Source organism: Heterodontus francisci, chromosome 12 (assembly GCF_036365525.1).
Source record: "Heterodontus francisci isolate sHetFra1 chromosome 12, sHetFra1.hap1, whole genome shotgun sequence".
Classification (NCBI taxonomy): Eukaryota; Metazoa; Chordata; class Chondrichthyes; order Heterodontiformes; family Heterodontidae; genus Heterodontus; species Heterodontus francisci.
Genome location: NC_090382.1, coordinates 111,865,122 through 111,888,167, shown reverse-complemented (window position 1 = coordinate 111,888,167; position 23,046 = coordinate 111,865,122). Strand labels below are relative to the sequence as shown.

At 42.2% G+C, this 23,046-nt stretch overlaps 1 protein-coding gene across 1 annotated transcript; it reads right to left on the bottom strand.

Annotated features, from left to right (window-relative positions):
* Positions 1–268: 268 nt before the first annotated feature.
* LOC137375748 (uncharacterized) lies at positions 269–22,960 on the bottom strand. Its single transcript, XM_068043137.1, has 4 exons — positions 20,512–22,960; positions 6,772–9,296; positions 682–769; positions 269–417 (listed from the first exon to the last, which is right to left on the bottom strand). The coding sequence occupies exons 1-4, from the start codon at positions 22,958–22,960 to the stop codon at positions 269–271; spliced, it is 5,211 nt and encodes a 1,736-aa protein (XP_067899238.1).
* Positions 22,961–23,046: the final 86 nt, after the last annotated feature.

The following is a 23,046-nucleotide window of genomic DNA, read 5'->3' as shown; positions in this document are numbered from 1 at the left end:
ACAAAGCCTTTCTCTGCTGAAACCAGCAACATCGCCCCACACGTTAAGAAATCCAGCTGTGGGCGCCCTGCCTTTGCAAAATAGCACCTGATCGCCAATAATTCCCTCATCTCCAACATATTGTGCCCAAACCCATAAGTTATTTAACTTGTGCTTTCTCTTTGAATATTTCTAATTAGTTTTCCAGCATTTCACAAACAGCTCTGTTTAAAACCTTGAAAGATATTCTTTCTGACCCTGAACCTGATGATCTGCCACGCATTGGCCATCAATCCTTAAAAGCCTCAAAATCTCCTTTAAAATCTTCCATAAAACCCTCTGTTGGCAGCAGCTTTCTGGTTCTTCTCCTTGTCCATTGTGTCCATTTTTCTCGTTGTGCATTTGAGCGTTTTTCTACTTGAAAGGCTATATAGAAAACTGCATAAGCGTATATAATTATATTTCATGAAGTGAAACATTGACCACTATTTTCATCATTAACTAGGTTGTCGTTAATCATGAGCGCACAAATTAGCATTACATTTTAAGCACAACATTTACTGAGGTTATCAGAAAGCGCATTTTTGAACAAATTCGTTAAGATGCCTATCTATTAGCACAGTGCAATATAAAGGGCATAAAAACGTGAGGCATTTTAATAGAATGAAAGGTAGACTTGATGGTTTTTCGCAAATTAATTACACATATCCAGTTTCTTAAATTTTCTGAATTTCGTGAGAAATGACTTGATTTGTTCTATAGTTACATTTAAGCTCTCTTCTCCATTAGCCTTTAATGAGAACGTATTTTAGAACTGGATCAACATTTGTGTGACAATTATCTGCTTGAATTTTATTCTCACTCTAAATTTCCCATTTAGGAACAATGCTTCTGCAGTCAACAATTTGTCAACAACATTTTTATTCTTTCCTCCATAACAAAAAAGTATTTGTCATTCATTCATTGGATTCAGCATCACTGACAATGCCAGTATTTATTGTCTATCTTTAATTGTCCTTGAGAAGGTGGGTCTGGATGGGTCTACCTGAACCGCTGCAACCTGTGTGCTGTAGGTATTCCCACAGTGCGATTTGTTGGAAATTCCAGGATTTTGACCCAGCGGCAATGAAGGAATAGCCATATATTTCCAAGTCACGATGTTGTGTAACTTGGAGGGGAATTTGGGGATGGTTGTACTCTCAAGCACTTTCTGCCCATGTTCTTCTATCCCACAAATGTTTGCAGGTTAAGAAGGTGCTGTTGAAGAAGTTCTGGCGAGTTGCTGCAGTACCTCTTGTAGACAGTGCACAATGCAGTCATGACGCAAAGGTGGTGAAAGAAATGAATGCTTAAGCTGGTCGTTGGGTGGCGTTCAAGTGCATGGCTTAGCTCTGGATGGTGTCGAGCATTTTGAGTGTTGTTGGAGCAGCACTCATCTAGACAGGTGGAGAGTATTCCAGCAAACCTCTGACTTGTGCCCTGTAGATGCTGGATAGGTGTTGGGGAGTCCAGTGATGAGTTGCTCATCGCAGACTACCCAGCCTCTGACCTGCTCCAGTAGCTACGGTATTTATGTGGCTAGTTCAGTCAGGTTTCCGGTTAATAGTGCCCTACAGGATGTTCATAGTGGGGAAATCAGTGACGGTAATGCTGTTGAATGTTAAGAGTAGGTGACTGGACTGTTGTTGGAGGTGTTCATTGCCTGTCCTTTGTGTGGTAGAAATGCGATTTGTCCCTTATCAGTTAAAGCCTGAGTGTTGTCCAGCTCTTTCTGCATGGGCAGCGAACGCTTCATCACATGAGGACTTGTGAATGGAACCGAAAATTGTGCAATTGTCAGCAAACATACCCAAATCTGAACTTTTCTTGGAGGGTGGGTCATTGATGAAGCAACTGAAGATAGTTGGACCCAGGACACAAGCTTGAGCAACTTCTGCAGTCAGGTCCTGGGGCTGAGAGGATTGGCCTCCAAAACCACAACATCTTCCTTTGTGCTAGCTATGACTCCAGCAATGTCGAATTTTCCCCCTTTTATTCATTTACTTCAATTTTACTAAGGTTCCCTGATCACAGAATTGTTGCAGTGCAGAAGGAGGCCATTCGGCCCCTCGTGTCTGCATCGGCTTTCCGAATGAGCAATTCACCTAATGCCATTCCCCCACCTTCTCCCTGTAACCCTGCACATTCTTCCTTTTCAGATAACAATTTGAATGCCTCAATTGAACCTGCCTCCACCACACTCTCATGTCAAATACTGCTTTGATTTCAAAGGAAGGCACTCTCAACTCACCTCTGGAATCAAACCCTTTGGTTCATGTTTGGACCATGGCTGTAATGTGGTCAGGAGCTGAGTGGCCCTGGTTGAATTCAAAATGAGTATCAGCGCGCAAGTTATTAGTGATTAAGTGCCACTTGACAGCACTGTCATTATCACCTTCCATCGCATTGCTCATGATTAAACGTGGACTGTTTGGGGGGTGCCGGTGGTGGGGGAGGTTGTAATTGGCTGAATTGGATTTGTACTGCTTTTGGTGGACAGGTCATACAGGGAAAATAATGCACTTTGTCTGGTAGATGCTGGTGCTGTAATCATACTGGAACAAGTCCGCCATCCACCAAGAATGGGGAAAATTAATTTCGCCACATGAACATTGATTTTAAATTGTTGTTGGTGATGAAAGAACTTGCTTTAAAAAACAATTGGACACTTTGGCTGGAATGAGACATTAGCATATCAACAGACAGTACTTCAAAGGACAAAGGAGCTATTTCCTACTCCAATTTAATCCACAATGGAGTTTTGATTACCAGACACTGAAGCATTCCAGGTTAACTACTAAGAAGACTGAATACACAAATAAAGGTTATCAGACCAGTTTAGTCACAGGACTGGCTGACTGTTGGAGTTTTTTGAATTTGAATTGGCCACAGGGATAAAACTCAGAAGGCTGTTCACTCCTGGACTAGAAAAAACCTCTCTCCTGTCTGCTTTCATCTCACTCTCACCAGCTTCGGAAATCATTGAAGACATATGAACCCCAAGAGAGAAAATTCTCCGACAGTGAACAAAGTTTAAGAAGAATACTGGGCTCCAAGGAAAAGAAAGACTACTTACAAAAGGACTACAGTGATCTGGAAGCACAGTAAACAAAAAGCTCTTCTCATATTGCCTCACACCTCTCCACTTTATTTTTCTTCTGCTAGTTCCTGTCTATATTTGCATGTGCATATCACGAATGCATGCTAGCATGGGACACGGCGTGTATCCATAGGCGTTTACCGAATTAGAGTTTAAGTTTATGTTTTAATAAATTTCACTTTTTTTTAAACCTAAGAAAACCTGTTTATGCTCATTTCTTTGCCTTATAATTGGAAAGTGGTGAACTCAATACACAATGCAAGGTGGGAGCTCAATACACAATGCATTTAAAAATTAAACCCTGTTACAATATTACCAGGTGAAGACAGTAAAAGACCCCTAGACACATTTCTCACCTGGTTATAACAACAGCTAGTGTTATAGGGGCATACACATGCTGGGCTCTAACATCATTCAACATGGCGAAATTTGGGGCACCTCCTCCTCCTGTTCGTTCTTTAATTGTCCACCATCATTCACAACTGGGTGTGAAGGACTACAGAGCTTTAATCTGATCAGTTGCTTGTGAGCTCATTTAGCTCTCTCTATGACATGTTTTCCACTATTTAGCAAGCAGATAGTCCTGTATTGTAGCTTCACCTCATTTTAGGTAAGCTTGGTACTGTTACTGGCCTGCTGTGTTACACTCTCCATTGAACCAAGCTTGACACCTGGCTTGATAGAAACGATAGTGAGGGATATGCCAGGCCATGAGGTCACAGATTGTCCTAAAATGATCTTCTGATGATGGTCCACAGTGCCTCATGGATGCCCAGTTTAGAGCTGCAAGTTCTGTTTTGAATCTATCTTATTTAGCACAGTGGTAATACCACACAACACAATGGAGGGTGTTCTCAGTGTGAAGATGAGAATTTGTTTCCACAAAGACTGTTTGATGGTTACTACTACCAATAATGTATGTAATACGTAGATTGGTGAGGACGTGGTCAAGTAATTTTTTCACTTGTGTTTTTTCTCTCACCATGTGCTGCAGGCCTACTTTTGCTGCAATGTCGTACAGGACGTGGTCAGTACTGATGCTATGGAACTACACTTGCTGATGGGACATTAGAGTCTCCCACCAGAGTAATGTTTCTACCCTTGCTACTCTCAGTGCTTCTTCAAAGTCATGTTCAATATGGAGGAATACTGATTCATCAGCTGAGGGAGGACGATAGGTTCTGAGCAGCGGGAGGTTTCCTTACCTGCGCTCGGCCTGATTCCTTGAGATGCCATGGGGTCCATTTTCAATGTTTAGAGCTCACAGGCGCATTAAGTCTTTACTGTATGCATACTGTGACCCGCCCTCTGCTGGGTCTGTCCTACTGGTGGGATGGGCCATACTTATGAATAATGATGGAAAAGCCAGGGACATCAGCTGAAAGGCATGATTCTATGATTATGACTATGTCAGGCTGTTGCTTGAATCGTCTGTGGAACAGTTGTCCCAATTTTGGTGTAAGCCCCTGGGTGTTCGTGAGGAGGACTGGGTAACTCGTAGACTGGGCTGCTTGTGCCTTTGTCACATCCAGTGGTCCATCTGGTTTTATCATTTACACAACTGAGTGGCTTGCTAGGCCATTTCAATAGACAGTTTATGGTCAAACACGTTGCCTTAGGTCTGAAGTTAGATCCAAGTCATTCTAGGTAATGAGGGCAGATCTCCTTCCCTAAGGAACATCAATGAAGCTGATAGGCTTTTATAACATTCTGGTTATCTCATTGTCACCATTTCTGAAATTAGCTTTTCATTGCAGATTTTGTTTAACTAGCTGAATTTATATTCCCCAGTTGAATGATGGGATTTAAACTAATTTCTGTGGATCATTAGTCCAGGCCTCTGGATTGTTAGTCCAGTAATGTAGCAACTATGCTACTGTACCACTCCTTTTTATCTCATTTTTCAATAAAGCAAACGTTTTGTTAAAATTTGCTCATCAGTTCTTAATTCTTAATGCTTTTGTTACTGTTGCTCTTTAAAATTTGTTCTTGAATGTGCAATATTTTCTGCCATTCTCTCTTTTGCATAACTACATAACGATCTGAGTTGCATTGACAATATGATTACTAAACCTTTGATCATTATCTGGTTGATTATCTGGATCATTGCTATAGATTTATTCTACAACACAAATAACTCTTTTGACTTTTGTAGAAACCGAACAAGAAAGCAATTCTGTACCACATATAGAATACGCTTTTGGCAGGGAATCGTCTGCCTTTTTTAATAGAACCTAGGTGATTGAAAGCCACAAAATGTGTTAACTGTAAATGTTTGGTTTCCATACTCTCTATCAAAGAAGCCAAGTTTCTTTAAAGGCAGCAGAAACATCCATCCATTATAATTAATGCTAATACACGCAACTTATATTGTGATGCTTTGCATATCCATGTAAATCCATCAACGTTGATAGATTAATTTGTTCCTTCCATTTTGCTTATTTTTTTTGTTAACTTTTTCTTAACCAGCCTCTTATCTTTTCTAACTACCTTTAGCCATATTCGTCTGCATGCCTAGGTAATTCACATTTATAGTCTTTTTATTATATTTATTCTTATTCCATCTTTCATATGCGCTAAGATTTGACCCTTTCTTGATTTACCAGTGTTACAGCTTCCCTGCGTCACTTTCCCTTTCTTCTTGATGATATAATATTTTCTTGATCCTAAAGAATCTTTGGTATGTAATATGAGGTAATCATTCGTCAGGTGCGATCCATGAAATGGCCAGATATCATACTTCCCTTCAGCTAGGGAAACTATGCTGTTTATTAGATAAACAAGATCAATAGATGATGCACAGTTTTAATGTCCTGGAACTGTTAAGACTGCCATCTATAGATCATTGTTAGGTAAGAGTATCAAGGAGTTTGCAACAATGGGATGGAGATACAAATCAGCCAGGATATAATAGAATTGAGAAACTGGCTGGAATGGCTTACTCTGTTGTTATCCCAGTTGCCCTGATTGTGTGGTTTGCTAGGCCACAAAGAATCAAACAACGTGTTGTATGTTTGGAGACACATTTCGACAATAATGCGTAACAGCAAGCTTCTTTCCTTCAATGACGTTCGTGACATTAATGATCATAGAGAGATACAGCACTGAAACAGGCCCTTCGGCCCACCGAGTCTGTGCCGACCATCAACCACCCATTTATACTAATCCTACAATAATCCCATACCACATCCCTACCTTCCCTCAATTGTCCTACCACCTACCTATGCTAGGGGCAATTTACAATGGCCAATTTATCTACCAGCCTTCAAGTCTTTGGCTGTGGGAGGAAACCGGAGCACCCAGAGGAAACCCACGCGGTCACAGTGAGAATTTGCAAACTCCACACAGGCAGGACCCAGCACTGAATCCGGGTCGCTGGAGTTGTGATATTGCCGTGCTAACCACTGCGCCACTGTGCCGCCCTTAAATTGAATTTACTGCAATATTCCAACAACTTGATGGTCACCTATACCGAAAGCAGCTTTGTTTTGATCTTGAAATGTATTTTAAGCGAAATCAGCTTCTCACACTGCCATTACATGATCGACTATTAGTCCAGATCCAGGATTGCTAGTGCAACAGCATAACTGCTACTCTACAGCACCTTCTAAAACGCTGAGTGAAGCTTAACATTCTAAAAATATACCACTTACCTCTTGAAATGCAGTGACTTCCCTGCTTGTACAGTTTGATGCCTTTTCATGCTCAGCAGCGACACATAAGCCAGTTTTGATCTCAATCGTGGGCTTTGTCAAGCCGTGTAACTTTAGAAACATGAAATCTTTCATGGCTGAATCTTGGCACGCGTCATAGAGAAATGGTTGCGGTAGCGTCGCGCTGTCATACATCTCTGTGTCATTATATGGTATTTGAAGATTTACACTAGCCTTTTGAATTCCATGGAGCGAATCCTTCCGTAGAAAATACGACGTGTTCCAACAGCAACAGTAACTACTAGTGCCATTTCTATTTCTGTGCACCTTAAAACTGAGGATCACAATAGCCACAAGTAAAATGAATGAGGTTATACCAAAAGCAATCACTAAATAAAATTTGAAATCCAATTTCCCTGATCCAGGGGTCCCCAACATGCCAATATTAGATGCGTTTTCTGTTGTATCATCCTGCACTGATACATTGATGGCGACAGTTGATGAAAGGGACGGGGTTCCATTGTCCCTCACCAAAATGACTATTTTTTGCCTGAGTGAATCTTTATGCCCAAAGCGGCGAATAGTCCAGATTTCTCCTGTTTCTGGAGCCACCGTAAACAAGCTGTCATCAGTGGGCTGACGAAGTTGGTAGGAAAGTTGAGCGTTCAGTCCAGAATCGGCATCAGTGGCTGTCACTTTTGCAACCAAGTAACCCGAATCGGCAGATTTTGGTATTGTGTCCTCTGCTGCGGAACCTTTATTTATCAAAGGTGACAGGATCACAGGGGCATTGTCATTCTGATCTACGATGATCACGTTGATAGTTGCATTACTGCTGAGTGGTGGCGATCCAGCGTCCCTTACTTGCACATGGACTTGAAACGTTTTTAGTTGCTCAAAATCAAACGAGCGATGTGCAAACATCACGCCATTAGCTGTGTTTATTGAGACTAATGAAGATACAGGCAAACCGTTTATAAGATTGTCCAAAATGGAATACGAAACTTGGGCATTTTCATTGTAATCTGGATCAAAGGCTGACACAGAGCCGATAGAATTACCAATTACATTATTTTCTGCGACATACACAGTGAAGGAAGGTTGCGTAAAGCGTGGCGCGTTGTCGTTTATGTCTGACACTTGAACTCGAATGGTTTTCGTAGTCGACAGGGAAGGAGAACCAGTATCCGTACAAAAAATGGTAATATTGTACTCCGGCACGTTTTCACGGTCTATATCACCATGGGTGACTAAGGTGTAGTAGTTATTAAAAGATCTATTCAGCTTAAACGGTATATCTCTGGTGATCCGGCAATAAACATCTGCTCTATTTTCAGAATCCCGGTCCGTAACCTTTAAAAGAGCTACTGCAGTGTTCGGCGAAGCGTTTTCTGGGATCGTGTTCGATGTAGATGTTGTCATTATTTGAGGATAATTATCATTGACATCAGTTACCGTTATCAAAACTTTACAGTATACTGGTACTGGATGGGTACCTCTGTCCTTAGCTTGTATCAAAACCTGATAATTCTCCGCTTCTTCAAAGTCCACGATACCGGTTACCCTGATTTCTCCGTTTGCCGAATCTAAGCTAAATACTTCCCGCACTCTATCAGGAGTGTGATCGCTGAAAGAATAGATTATCTCACCGTTTAGGCCTTCGTCCACATCCACCGCAGTTACTTTCACAATCAAAGTATTTTGGGGTACATTTTCTGCAGTGGTGATTTGATAGACGTTTTGTTCACAAACTGGGGCATTGTCGTTCGCATCAAGCACAGTAATTTTAATCTGAGTAGTTCCGAATTTTTGTGGAGTTCCTCCATCAAACGCCGTCAATGTTAACAAATGAGTCGATTGTTGCTCTCGGTCTAAGGGTCGTTCCAGCACGAGTTCTGGGATGCCAGTTTGTTCGTTGTCTGACTGCGATTTTAAAGTGAAATACTCGTTTGGGCTGAGTTGGTAGGAGCGAACACTGTTGGTTCCAGCGTCCGGGTCAATCGCGCTCTGAAGCGGGAAAGTTGTTCCAGCTAGCACCAGTTCTGAGATTTCAATGTTAACCTCACTTTTCTGGAACACGGGCGCGTTGTCATTTACGTCGAGAATATCAATTTCTACACGATATAACTTTAACGGATTTTCAATCACAGCCTCTAATACCAATACGCATGTGAAGATTTGTTCACAAAGCTGTTCTCTGTCTATTTTCTCCTTTATAAACGCAATTCCAGTCTTTAAATTCACGTCTACATATTTCTTTTTGTTCTCAGATGCAATCCGAAACCTGCGCGCAACGAGCTGTTTAATATCTAACCCCAGGTCCGAGGCAATATTACCAACAAAGGCACCAAGCTCCAATTCTTCAGGAGTTGTGTAGTGAATATTCTCACAAACTGAATTGGAAACGCATATGAATATCACATAAAGAACGTGGCATTGCCACATTCGCCTGTTTAGCAAGGAGGCCATTCTTGATCCATTTACTGCAAATATACCCGCCAGATTCTCTGATAAATTATACGCCCCTAGATATAATGTCCAAAACGTAATTGTTCATTACCTTGGTTAGCGAGATGAAAGCTGTAATTTCTAAACAACACCGAGACGCCTTTAATTGCGATCGCTGAGAATGTTTTTACAAATGACCTTATATTTTTTCGGCCTTTGCTTAGTTGCGAATTAAGAGCTTGGAACGCTGTGTGTTGTTCGTTTCTTCGATACTGCGCACTGTTTTGTGTAAGGGGCGTGCTGCTGGATCTCCAGGCACATTACTTCACCTCATTGGTAGACAGCGACACAAAGAGACTCGGCCAATAATATCACATAATCTTAAAGCAATAGTGCCTCTGCTGAACACCGGAATGAACTGCTTTGACTATTTAAGGTTGTGCAACTTTAATTGACTTTGGTGTTCTATATTTCTGAGAAGATTTATTTTATTTCCTCATTAAATTGTAGTGTAATTACAATTATATGAGATGCATTGAAAAGACATTTCTTTTTACTAATATATTAATTTCTTCAATACACCTTGGGGATCTCGGCGAAAAAGAATTAAACTATGCAATCATCCATGGCAATGGTTAGCTGCACTAAAGCATTTTCATTAACATTCCGGATTCGGCAATTATTTGGTTAAAATCGTTTGTACATGTCTTTTTCATCAACCAAGTTATAGGAAACAATTTACCGGTCTACAAGGACGGAAATCTAGCTTGATAACTGCTTTCATATGACGCGCAAGAATATTTGATTCCGCACACCTTCGGGAAATTAATTTTCTTCTCACATGCAAATACTTACCTCAACTTTGCTTAACTAGTGTGAGAATTCAAAACTGCTGAGTATTACTAACTTTAACTGCAATTTGGCAGAATAACATCATATGGCTATCTCGTATGGTAAATCGTGTTTGGGGAATCATGGCAGCTTCATGAAACACAAATGCATGCAACGTGGAGGAGCATTCGGCTCCGTTCCCGGGCAACTTCCAACCTTTTTCTCCTTCGCAACTCCATTCGTGCTCATCCATTGCTACCCCACCCCCTTTCCTCTCCCGCACAACTTAGACTCTTTGTTTCTAATAGCAGGTTGCTCATGTCCAATTTTGGTTTGTATTTTCCGTGGGCACTTTTCGAGAATTATGTCCTGGACTCTTCTGCCATCGTAATTGGTCTGGCCTGCTGGTCTCAACCTTAAGCTTCTGTTGCCATAAATTTGCGCTGTCAGTTCATCTCTTCAAATATCCACATGTGTGCTGAACTACATTCTACTACACTGCTGGCTTTTCAGCTGAACGGTGGGCATTGGGCAGAAAGTCAGTCTTTACTGGGCTGACCTCAGGGTTTCACCGCTGACCTCAGGGTTTTACTGCAATCTTTATTTTCTCCATTACTTTCCAAAGGAACTATATTATTTGCTGGTTTGCCATTCTACTTTGCGGTCGGCTTCTTCAGGCTCATTTCCCGCTCCTTTCCTGGGATGTTTCACTCCACACTGCGACAGTTCTATGCCAGTCCCGCTGGGATTGTTCTTGATGCTGACCCCCATCACTTATTTTTTTGCGATCTGCTTACTTCCCATGGGCGGTGAAATTGTTTTGTTTCGCCTGTCGTTTAGAACGCCTCCAGCAGATTTTACTTTGAAGCAGCTGCCCTAAACAAACTCATGCTACAGGTCTCAATTTATAGTACTCCTGCCACTTTCTCAGGCTTGAATCTCCTTACGATAAGCTGATGGATATTCTCTACGTTTCTTGGCAGTCTCAGGAAGGCACCTGCCACAAGACCATTAAACGCAGCCATTAGCAGTACCTTATCTTACTCTGTCACTCATCTTCATTACCAGGGTACGCCCTGGAGACTAACTTCAGCATCTTCTTTCACAGTTCACACACCACAGCACCATGTCATCTTGAAAGCTGTAGGTGGCCCTTATTGCCACTTTATACCTTGGCCTTTTTCACGAATTCTCTGGCATCTTCTTAATCCTTTCAATCAGTAAAGCTGTATCACGAGTGAGTCAAGTCTTCATCCCCGCCTACCCTTGCCTTTTCCCCTCTGAGCGCACTGTCCTCATGTCCTCCCGATAAATTCTCCTTTAATGTTCATGATTATTGCCTTTCCCTCGCTATCTGACATGGCGTCACTAATCTGTGATCACTAAATGCACCATCTTCAACCTCTTATTTATATCACCACTCATGCCCCCACCCTATTTCAACCCTGCCGGATCTGGCTGCAATATATCGAGCCCTTTAGGATCTTAATTTCCTCTGCTAAAACAAGCCAATGATCTATGTTTATCTTGGAACATGTCAATAATGCGTGATTCATTTTCTTAACTCTCAATCCCCTCCCTCTGCCTCTCTTCTGTTACTATCCATACTCAGATTTAACAATCTGTGTGGTATCCGTGGATTTGTTTCTTAGCAAGGGAGACAGCATCTCATTAAGTGCTTCTGCTCTCCTCCTTAGCTGTTGCCAATGAAACTAATCCTTCACCAGAATCCCCTGGCAATCACCACCACTGTCTGAAACTCCTACCTCTGTCTAGCTTTTCCCGCGATTCCCTCTCGAGAACCATGAAAGCTGTAAACCACGAGACCTACCTCCTACTCGCTCGACCACTAAAGGGCTGAACATTAAACATCCTGGCTCTGATGCAAGCTGTCATTGTGAATAGGGTTCTTTCACCACAAACACCGTGCATTCTTTAGTAACCATCAGCATCGCCCCCTCATTAAAAAAAAACCTCGATTCCTCTGTTCTTGAAAATTACCAACCCATCTCCAATGTATCTCTCATTGCCACAGTGTTGTTATCTCCCAGGTCCACGGATCTCTCCAATTAGATTTTCACCCTTCCCATAACATTGAAACAGCTCTAATCAAGACTGAAATATTTGCAACCATCTTCATCCAGAAGTGCCAAGTGGATAATGCAACTTGGCCTCCTATGAGGTCCCTACCATCACAAAGTGATGGAAGGTGTAATCAACAGTGCCATCAAGTGGCACTTGCTTAGCAATATCCTGCTCAGTGACGCTCAGTTTGGTTTCTGCCAGGGCCACTCAGCTCCTGACCTCATTACGACCTTGGTTCAAACATGGACAAAAGAGCTGAACTTAAGAGGTGAGGTGAGAGTGACTGCCCTTGACATCAAGGCAGCATTTGACCGAGTAAGGCATCAAGGAGCCCTAGCAAAACTGAAGTCAATGGGAATCAGGAGGAAAGCTCTTCGCTTGTTGGAGTCATACCTAGTGCAAAGGAAGATGGTTGTGGTTGTTGTGGGTCAATCATCTGAGCTCCAGGCCATCACTGTAGGAGTTCCTCAGGGTAGTGTCCTAGGCCCAGCCATCTTCAGCTGCTTCATCAATGACCTTCCTTCAATCAGAAGGTCAGAAGTGGAGATGTTCGCTGATGATTGCACCATATTCAGCACCATTCGCAACTCCCCAGATACTGAAGCAGTCCATGTAGAAATGCAGCAAGATGTGGACAATATCCAGGCTTGGTCTGCTAAGTGGCAAGTAACATTTGCGCCACACAAGTGCCAGGCAATGACCATCTCCAACAAGAGGAAATCTTCTAACCATCTCCCCTTGACATTTAATGGCATTTCCATCACCCCCACTATCAACATCATAGGGGCTACCATTGACCTGAAACTGAACTGGAGTAGCCATAAGTACCATGACTACAAAAGCAGGTCAGAGGCTAGGAATCCTGTGGCGAGTAACTCACTTCCTGACTCCCCAAAGCCTGACTACCAGGCACAAATCAGGAGTGTGATGGAATACTCTCCACTTGCCTGGATGGGAACAGCTCCAACAACACTCAAGAAGCTCGACACCATCCAGGACAAAGCAACCCGCTTGATTGGCACTCAGTCCATAAACATTCACTCCCTCCACCACTGACGCACAGTGGCAGCAGTGTGTGCCATCTAAAAGATGCACTGTCGCAATGCACCAAGGCTCCTTAGACAGCACCTCCCAAACCTGCGACCTCTACCAACTAGAAGGACAAGGGCAGCAAATGCATGGGAACACCACCACCTGCAAGTTCACCTCCAAGTCACACACCATCCTGACTTGGAACTATATCACCGTTCCTTCACTGTCGCTGGGTCAAAATCCTGGAACGCCCTTCCTAACAGCACTGTGGGTGTACCTACCCTACATGGACTGCAGCGGTTCAAGAAGGCAGCTTACCACCAACTTCTGAAGGGAAATTAGGGATGGGCAATAAATGCTGGCCTGGCCAGCGACACCAACATCTCATGAATGAGTAACAAAAAAATGCCAGTCTTCAGCCAAGGCAATGCGCTCCAAGTGACACCAGGAAACGGCTAGAGGCGCTGGATACGGCAAAATCTATGGACCCAGTCAACATCCCGGCTGTAGTATTGAAGACTTGTGCTGCAGAACTACCCGTGCCCCTAGCCAAGCTGTTCCAGTACAGCTACAACACTGGCATCTACCCGACATTGTGAAAAAATGCCCGCGTATGTCCTGTCCACTAAAAGCAGGACAAATCCAAAGCATTCAATTACAGCCCTATCAGTCTACTCTCAATCATCAGTAAAGTGATGGAAGGTGGTATTAACACTTCTGTCACTTACTCAGCAATAAGCTGCTCAGTTTGGGTTCTGCTCGAGCCACTTATTACAGCCTTCGTCCAAACACGAACAAAAGTGCTGAAGTCAACGAGTGAGGTGAGAGTGGCTGCCCTTGACATCAAGGCAGCATTTAACCAAGTGTGCCATCAAGGCACCCTAGCAAAAGTGAAGTAAATGGGAATCGGTGAAAAATTCTCCACTGATTGGAGTCAGACCTTACACAAAAGAAGATGGTTGTGGTAGTTGGAGGCTAATTATCTCATCCCTAGGACTGGAGGTGTTCCTCGGTGTAGTGACCCAGGACCAAACATCTTCAGCCACTTCATCAATGGCCACCCATCCATGATAAGGTCAGAATTGGTAATGCTTGCTGATGATTGAACAGTATTCGGTACCATTCACGATTCCTCAGATACTGAAGTAGTACAAGCCCACATGCAGCAACTGGTCTCAATGTCCCAGGAATCTGAAACCCTTCCTCCTGCACCAAGTCTCTAGCCATTCAGTAACCTGCCATGTTCTCCTATTTGTCCACTCACTGGTTCATGGCACCAAGAATAATCCGGAGTTACTACCTGCACGTCCTGATGTTTAAATTATTCACAGGACCTTAAACTATGACTGCAGGCTATCAATCGTCTTCCACATGTCAAACCAATATATATTTCCCATGGGTAAAATGTGAACTCCTTCACCTACCATTTTTTTCTCTGATAAAATTAGCCAATATAATAACTCATCCAGGTCCGTCATATCCCTATTTCATTGCACCCTCAGGAAATTCAAATGATTTCAATATATTAGCGCTTAACTCTACCCAAAGGAATTGTCTAAGTACGAAATTTCTTAAGAAACATGTACGTTGCTTTCAATGGAATAATGCATTCCGTTAATAAGGACGCCTTTTTGTCGATTTTGCTTCCGTATGACTCCTCACAATTGATATACATCTGAAAATTTGATTTCAATACTCTCTTCAGAAACAGCCGAGTTTATTTCAAGTCTGTAATATCAGGCACCTGCATTTTTATTCGTGTCTCTTAACCCCAACTTCACATTTGATGACTAAAAGAATTAAATTAATTAAATCAGGAGAAAGAGTAAGAAATGTGTGAGCAAAGCATGAGAACAGAGGACAGATTAGGGTCTATGGTCCAAATAAGTGTTCTTAGCATAAGGAACAAATTAAGTGAAGTCCAGGCGCACATTCAAATTGTAGGGTATAACACGGTCATCATTACTGGAACATCGCAACAAGACAATCAGGATTAGAAACTAAATATGCCAAGTTATAAATTCAACAGGAAGGAGTCTGAATAATAGTCGTGGTGGGGTGGCAGAGAGGGTGAAGATTAAACTTAGTGATTGAGGATGGAATAATTTCAATGATAAGGGAGGATAGGAAAGACAGTGGAGATTTCATGGGTGCAGTTAAGAAATGGAAAAGGATTTAAAACTGCAGTGGGATTTATGTAAAGCCACCCAACCCACCCCAATGGCAGTTGTGAAGTTGTCGACTATATAAATAGAGATTAGACAAGTAGGTAGCCAAGACAAATTGGTTTTATTTAAGGTTTTTAACTTTCATATAGATTGGGACAAACAGACTGGCAAAAATATGTTGTAGAGCCAAGAAGGGGACATGGTGCATTTGTTTTAGTAATGAGTAATGAAATAGATTTTGTTAACAACCTTACATTGCATGAAAATTTATCTAATAACAACCACAATATGATTAAATTGAATGTCGTGTTTGAATGGGAGAAAGGGGAAACGGCTACAAAGATTTGTAGTTTGGGAAAAGCTGATTTCAATGTTGTAAGACAGAGGCTGTCCATAGTAAAGTGAGCTAATATATCAATGAACAAAATGATGGAAGATTGGTGTGAGGTGCTGAAGAAGAATTTAATGCAGTACAGAAGCAGCCTATAGACCTAAGGGGCAAGAATTCTACTTAACAAAACAAAACAATCATGGATAAGTAAGGGGCAACATAAAATTAAAACAAAGGCATACAAAATGGGCAAGTACTCGAATTGACAGAATGCGACTCATGCTGTTGGGGCCTCAACTATTCACTATATTTATTCACGACTTAGATGATGGGATAGAAAGCCACATACCCAACTGTGCCAATGACACAAAGATAAGTAGCATTGTAAGTTGTACAGTTTAGTCTCCTTACTTAAAAAAGGATATAATTGTATTAGAAGCAGTTCAGAGAAGGATCACTCGACTGATTCCTGGGATGAAGGGTTTATGGGGAAAGATTGGACAGGTTGGGACTGTATACATTGGCGTTTACAAGAATGAGAGGTGATCTTATTCAAGCATATAAGATCTTGAGGGGACTTGACAGGGTGGATGCTGAGAGGATATTTCCCGTGATGAGAGAGATTAGAACCAGCTGACATAATTTAAAAATAAGGGGTCTCCAATTTAAGACGGAGATGGGAAGAAATATTTTCTCTCAGAGGATCGTTAGGCTGTGGAATTCTCTTCCCCAAAGAGCAGTGGAGACAGGGTCATTGAATATCTTTAAGGCTGAGTTAAATAGATACTTTATTTTCAAGGGAGTCAAACGGTATAGGGAGTTAATAGGAAAGTAGTGTTAAGGCCACAATCTGATCAGCCATGATATTATCAAATGGTGGAGCAGGCTCAAGGGGCTGAATGGCCTACTCCTGCTCCTAATTTGTATGTTTGCATGTTTGTAAGCAGTGTTGATGGAACCATAAAATTACAAGGAGCTATTAATAGATTAAGCGAATGGGCAGAACTGTGACACATGGTTGTAAAAGTAGAAAAAATGTGTGGATAGAATAGAGCACTTTCCAAATTGTGAAAAGCTAGACACAGTGGGGGAGGTGTGTTCAAAATATACTTGGTAGTCTTTTGACAATGATTATAAAAATATCCTGGATGAGTCCATAAAATAATCAAATGGTTATTTGAATGCTTGCCTTTGTGTCCAAAAGACTAAAATACAAGGGGTAGAAGCTATATTATAACAATACATAGCCCAGATTAGACCGCACGTGGAAAACCGTGGAAGGTTCTGGGCAACAGACCTTGGGACCATGGTGCATCTCCGACACTTTCCTTCCTCCACTTCTCTGTCTCCATTTCTAGGGATAGGCTATCTACTAATATTAAATATAAGCCCACCGACCTCACAGCTACCTCGACTACTCTTACTCACACCCTGCCTCCTGTAAGGACTCCATCCCATTCTTCCAGTTTGTCCATCTCTGTTGTATCTGCTCTGCTGATGCAACCTTCTAAAATAGCTTCTGAATATGTCTTCCTTTTACATAAACTGAGAATTTCCTCCCACCATGGTTGACAGGATCCTTGACCGTGTCCGACCCATTTCCCACACTTCTGCCCTCACACCTTCCCCACCTTCCCAGAACCGCAACAGGGTTCCCCTTGTCCTCACTTTCTACCACACCAACTTCCACATCCAAGGATCATTCTCCACCATTTCCAGCACTTCCAGCATGATACCATCACCAAACACATCTTCTTCTCCCCTCCCCTGCCAGCATTCATAAGGGACCATTCCCTCCATGAAACCCTGGTCCACTCCTCCATCAGCCCGGCACCTCATCCCCTTGCCAAGGCACCTTCCCCTGCAATCACAGGAGGTGTAATGCCTCCCCTTTTATCTCCTCTCTACTCACCATCCAAGTCCCAAACACTCCTTCCAGGTGAATAGGCGTTTACTTGTACTTCTTTCAATTTAGTATACAGTATTTGCTGCTCACAATGTGGTCCGGTCTACATTGGGTAGACCAAACGCAGATTGGGTAACCAGTTGGAGAAACACCTCCACTCAATCTGCAAGCATGACCCCGAGCTGCTGGCTGCTTGTCATTTTAATTCACCACCCTGCTCTCACACCCACATTTCTGTCTTCGAACTGCTGACGTGTTCCAGTGAAGGTCAATGCAAGATGACACCATGTCATCTTCCAATTTGATACTCTACAGCCCTCTGAACGCAACACTGAGTTCAACATCTTCATACCATGACTGCAATTTTGATTGTTTTTTTTAGCATGTGCCAGTCTTAAACTTGTTTTTCATGTTTTGCTTTCAGACAGATCTGTTCATTATTCTGCTACTAGCACTCTCTCTAGACAAATGCTTTGTGTTTTGCTATGGCTAATGCTACTCCCTTTGTCTTCTATTCTATGATTTCATTGTCATTTTATCTCCCCTGCCCTCCACCCTATCACAGACCTTCCCTTTTGTTCTTCTTCTCCACCTCCTCCCTTTCACTTGCTGAAAGCCTATTACATTTCTAACCTTTGCCAGTTCTGATGAAAGGTCACAGACCTGAAACATTAATTCGGTTTCTCGCTCCACAGATGTTGCCTGACGTGCTGTGTATTTTCAGTACTTTTTGTTCTTATTTGGGAAGTTTATATTAGACTTGGAGGAAATGCAGTGTAGATTTACCAAAATGATAGCTGGATACAATTATGAGGAGAGATTACACAAACTAGGGTTGTATTGCCTGGAACTGAGAAGTTGAGGGGTGCTTTGATCGATATTTTCAAGGTATTAAGGGGAACTGATAGGATAGGTAGAGATAAACTATTTCCACTGGTTATAGAATCTAGCACTAGGTTCTTTTTCTAAAAATTAGCGCTAGGCCTTTTAGGAGTGAAATTAAGAAGAACCTCTACACACTAACGGTGGAAGAAATTTGGAGCACTCTTGACGAGAGCACGGACACGGCGGGCCGAATGGCCTCCTTCTGTGCTGTAGCCATTCTATGAATCCATTCTATGATTCAAGAATGGCAATTGATGCTAGATCAAAGGTTCATTTTACATCTGAGATTGATAGATTTTTGCTCGTCAAGGTATTCAGGATATGGGGCAATTGAGCTGACTTATGTCACAGTTCAGACAGAATCTTATTGAATGAAGGAACAGGCTCGAAGGGCTAAAAGACCTACTCATGTTCCTATGATGGTTTAGACATCTGTCTTACCACTTGCACTTTTATTATTCTATTGTTCATTAGCTTTTCCTTAATCCTTCATTTTCTGGTTTCCTCCAATCAAATTCATCTGCTTACCGTGCTAATTTACATTTCACGTCCTAACACGAAAATTATTCTTATCCCATCCGCGCTAATATTTGATGATTTCCCGCTTTACCAGTGAAATTCAGGCCCTGTTGTACTTCCCCTTTCTGTTTGGTAATAAAATTAATTATCTGTCCCAAAGGAGCGGTAGCGTGCACTTTAGGTTCTAACTATATAATTGCTGGGTTTAACTGTTTCCTCCAGACTGAGCCATTTATTTAAATCAGCGAGTTTAGTAGAAGCAATATATTTTAGACATCAAGGCATACGGATCAAAGCAGGGCAGGCTTTGTGCTGGTCCGCAAAATGTACTGGAAAGTCGAAACGTATACAAGATAGTGAACGACCTAAGCTTTCCCGTATGCTCTTATCCTCAGTTGCCCTGACTGAGTGGCTAGGCCATGGCAATATGCCAGTTGAGAGTCATGCACGTTGTTACAGAACAGGAGCCTTATATAGCCCTTTCCTGGCAAGGAGAGTAGGTATCCTTCTCAAATAAGATTAGTGAGATTAATGAAAAATTGGGGTATTCCGACAGCTTGATGGCCACGTTGACTGAAAGCAGTTTCATTTATTTATTTCCAGCGCAAACAAGTTCGTAAAGTCCTATTATGCGATTTGCACTCACGTTCTGACAATTATTTGTCCACGCCTCTGGATACTAGTTCAGTAGCATAATACAGTGCCTTCTCACAGCACCTTCCCATGGAGTTCAAGAGATGCAATGCATGCTCTTTTACCTCCTCTCCTCTCACCCTCCAAAGCTACAAACACATCTTCCAGGTGTAAAAGTGATTTAGTTGTACGTCTTTCACTTTAATATAATGCATTCACTGCTCACATCGTGGTCTCCTCTACTTTGGTGAGGCCAAACGTAGTTTGGGTAATTACTTTGTGAAACATTACTTTTCAGTCTACAAAATGTCCCACAGCTCCTGCTAACCTGTCATTTTAATTCTCTCCTCCATTCACACTCTGCCCTTTCTGTCTGCTGCTTATTATTCTGTTCTAATGAAAAGCTCAATGCACGATCCGGGAATCGCTCTTCATCGTTCAACTAGATGCTTCACAACTTTTCGGATTCAACGTTGAGTTCAACAGTTTCAGATAATAACCTCTGCCCTTTTTTATGGATGGCAGCTGTTGGTGATGATTCTGCTTCACCCATTTATACCTCTTCTAGACATCTTTCTGTTTCTTGTCCGATTACCATTTTTAAAAAGCTTGCAGTATTGTCATTTAATCTCTCCTGCCTTCCACCATATCACTGACTTTCCCGTTTGTTCTTCCTTCCCTCCCCCAGCTTCTCCTGTCTTCTTTCAAAGCTGTTATATTTTTAAGCAATCCGAGTTCTCCGCATATACTGACAGATATTTCCAGCATTTTCTATTTTTATTTCAGATTTTCAACAACCACAGTACTTTCTTTTAGTAACAGAATTATTGCACCACCGTACCCCATAGGCGAAGCTTAATATTTTAACAACGCGACACTCACCTCGCGAAAATTAGTTGTACCTTTGTTCGTAGAGTTAGATGCCTTTCCATGTGTTGCAGGGTTACCTGTGCCCTTGTTAATATCAATTCTTGGCGCGGCCACACCTTGTAACTTTAGAAACGTAAAATCGTTCATGGCAGAAGCTTGACATATGCCATAGCCAAATGGTTGCGGGAGGCTCTCGCTTTCATACACCTCTGTGTAATTGGACGGTATTTGAAGACTCATACTAGCCTTTTGAATTCCATGGAAAGAATCCTTTCTCGAAAGGTAAGAGGGGTGCCAACAGCAACAGTAGCTGTTAATTTCGTTTCTATCCCTGTGCACCTTTACAGCAAGGATTAAAATCGCCACAAGTAGTAGGAACGAGGTTGAGCCAAAAACCATCATTAAATAAAATTTTAAATCGTATTTCCACGGACCAGAGTTCCCCAATATGCCGATATTTGATGCATTTTCTGTGCTATCATCCTGCACTGATACATTGATGGTGACTGTTGATGTAAGGGATGGGGTTCCGTTGTCCGTCACCAAAATTACGATTTTTTGCCTGAGTGAATCTTTATGCCCAAAGCGACGAATAGTCCAGATTTCGCCTGTTTCTGGAGCCACAGTAAACAAACTTTCATCAGTGGGCTGGCGGAGTTGGTAAAAAAGTTGAGCGTTCAATCCAGAATCGGCATCGGTCGCTGTCACTTTTGCAACCAAGTAACCTGAGTCGGCAGATCTTAGCATTGTGTCCTCTGCGGCGGACCCTTTGCTTGGCAAAGGTGACACGATCACAGGGGCATTGTCATTCTGGTCAACAATGATTACATTCACTGTTGCGTTACTGCTGAGAGGAGGGAATGCAGAATCCTTTGCTTGCACATGGACTTGAATGTTTTTTATTTGTTCAAAATCAAACGAGCGTTGTGCGAAGATCGCACCACTGGCTGCGTTTATTGAGACGAAAGTGGACGCAGGCAAACCGTGTATCAGGCTATCTAAAATATCAAAACGTATTTGCGCATTTTGATTAGAATCTGGATCAAAGGCTGACACAAAACCAATTGAAGCACCAATAACATTATTTTCTGTCACATACATGGCGAACGCAGGCTGCGTAAAGCGTGGCGCGTTGTCATTTATATCTGATACTTGAACTCGAATGGTTTTGTTGGTCGTGAGGGGAGGGGAGCCAGTATCCGTACATGTAATGGTAACGTTGTATTCTGGCACTTTTTCACGATCTAACTCGCCATTAGTGACTAATGTGTAGTAGTTATTAAAAGAGCTGTTCAGCCGAAACGGCATTTCTCCGACGATTCGGCAATAGATACTTGCCCTTTTTATAGAATCTCGGTCCGCAACTCGGAAGAGAGCTATTGCTGTATTCTCAGCAGCATCCTCTGGAATAGAGCTCGACGTAGTAGTTATCATTATTTCAGGGCAGTTATCATTAACATCAGTAACCTTTATCAAAACTTTACAGTATACTGACAGTGAACGCGTACCTCTGTCCTTAGCGTGTACCGAAATCTGATAATTCTTCGCTTCTTCAAAGTCCACGATTCCGGTTACTCTGAGTTCTCCGTTTGCTGAATTCAAGCTAAACACCTCACGCACTTTATCAGGAGTCTGATCGCTGAAAGAATAGATTATCTCACCGTTTAGGCCTTCGTCCATATCCACAGCAGTAACTTTCACGATCAAAGTATTTGGGGATATGTTTTCGGCAGTGGTGATTTGATAAACGTTCTGTTCGCAAGAAGGGGCATTGTCATTCACATCAAGCACGATAATTTTAATCTGAGTAGTTCCGAATTTTCGTGGAGTTCCTCCATCAAACGCCGTCAGTGTTAATCGATGAGTCGGTTGTTGCTCTCGATCGAGAGGTCGCTGCAGAACAAGTTCTGGGCTGCCAGTTTGTTCACCGATGGACTGTAATTTTAAAGTGAAGTGCTCGCTGGGGCTTAGTTGGTAGGAGCGAATACTGTTGATTCCAGCATCTGGATCAATCGCGCTCTGGAGCGGGAAGCTCGTTCCTGCCGGCATCAATTCTGAGATTTCAATGTTTACCCCACTTCTCTGGAAAACGGGCGCGTTGTCATTTATGTCGAGAATCTCAATTTCTACACGGTATAACTTTAGCGGGTTCTCAATCACAGCCTCTAATATCAATATGCACGACAGGCGGTGTTCGCAAAGCTGCTCTCTGTCTATTTTTTCTTTTATAACGAGAGCTCCAGTTTTTAAATTCACGTCTAGATATTGTTTTTTGCCTTCAGATGCAATCCGAAATCGGCGCTCCAATAACTGCTTTGCATCTAATCCCAGGTCCGCAGCGATATTTCCAACAAAGGCGCCAAGATCTAATTCTTCCGGAATTGAGTAGCGAATTTTTACACAGACTGAATCCGAAACATACATGAGTATCAGATAAAAAACAGGCCATAGGGACAAATGGCTATTCATCCAGTAGGCCATTTTGGATCAAAGTACTGCGAATATAATTGCCAGATTCTTAAAATGAATTTATACGTGCCTTGTTGTTAGACCGATAACGCATTTGT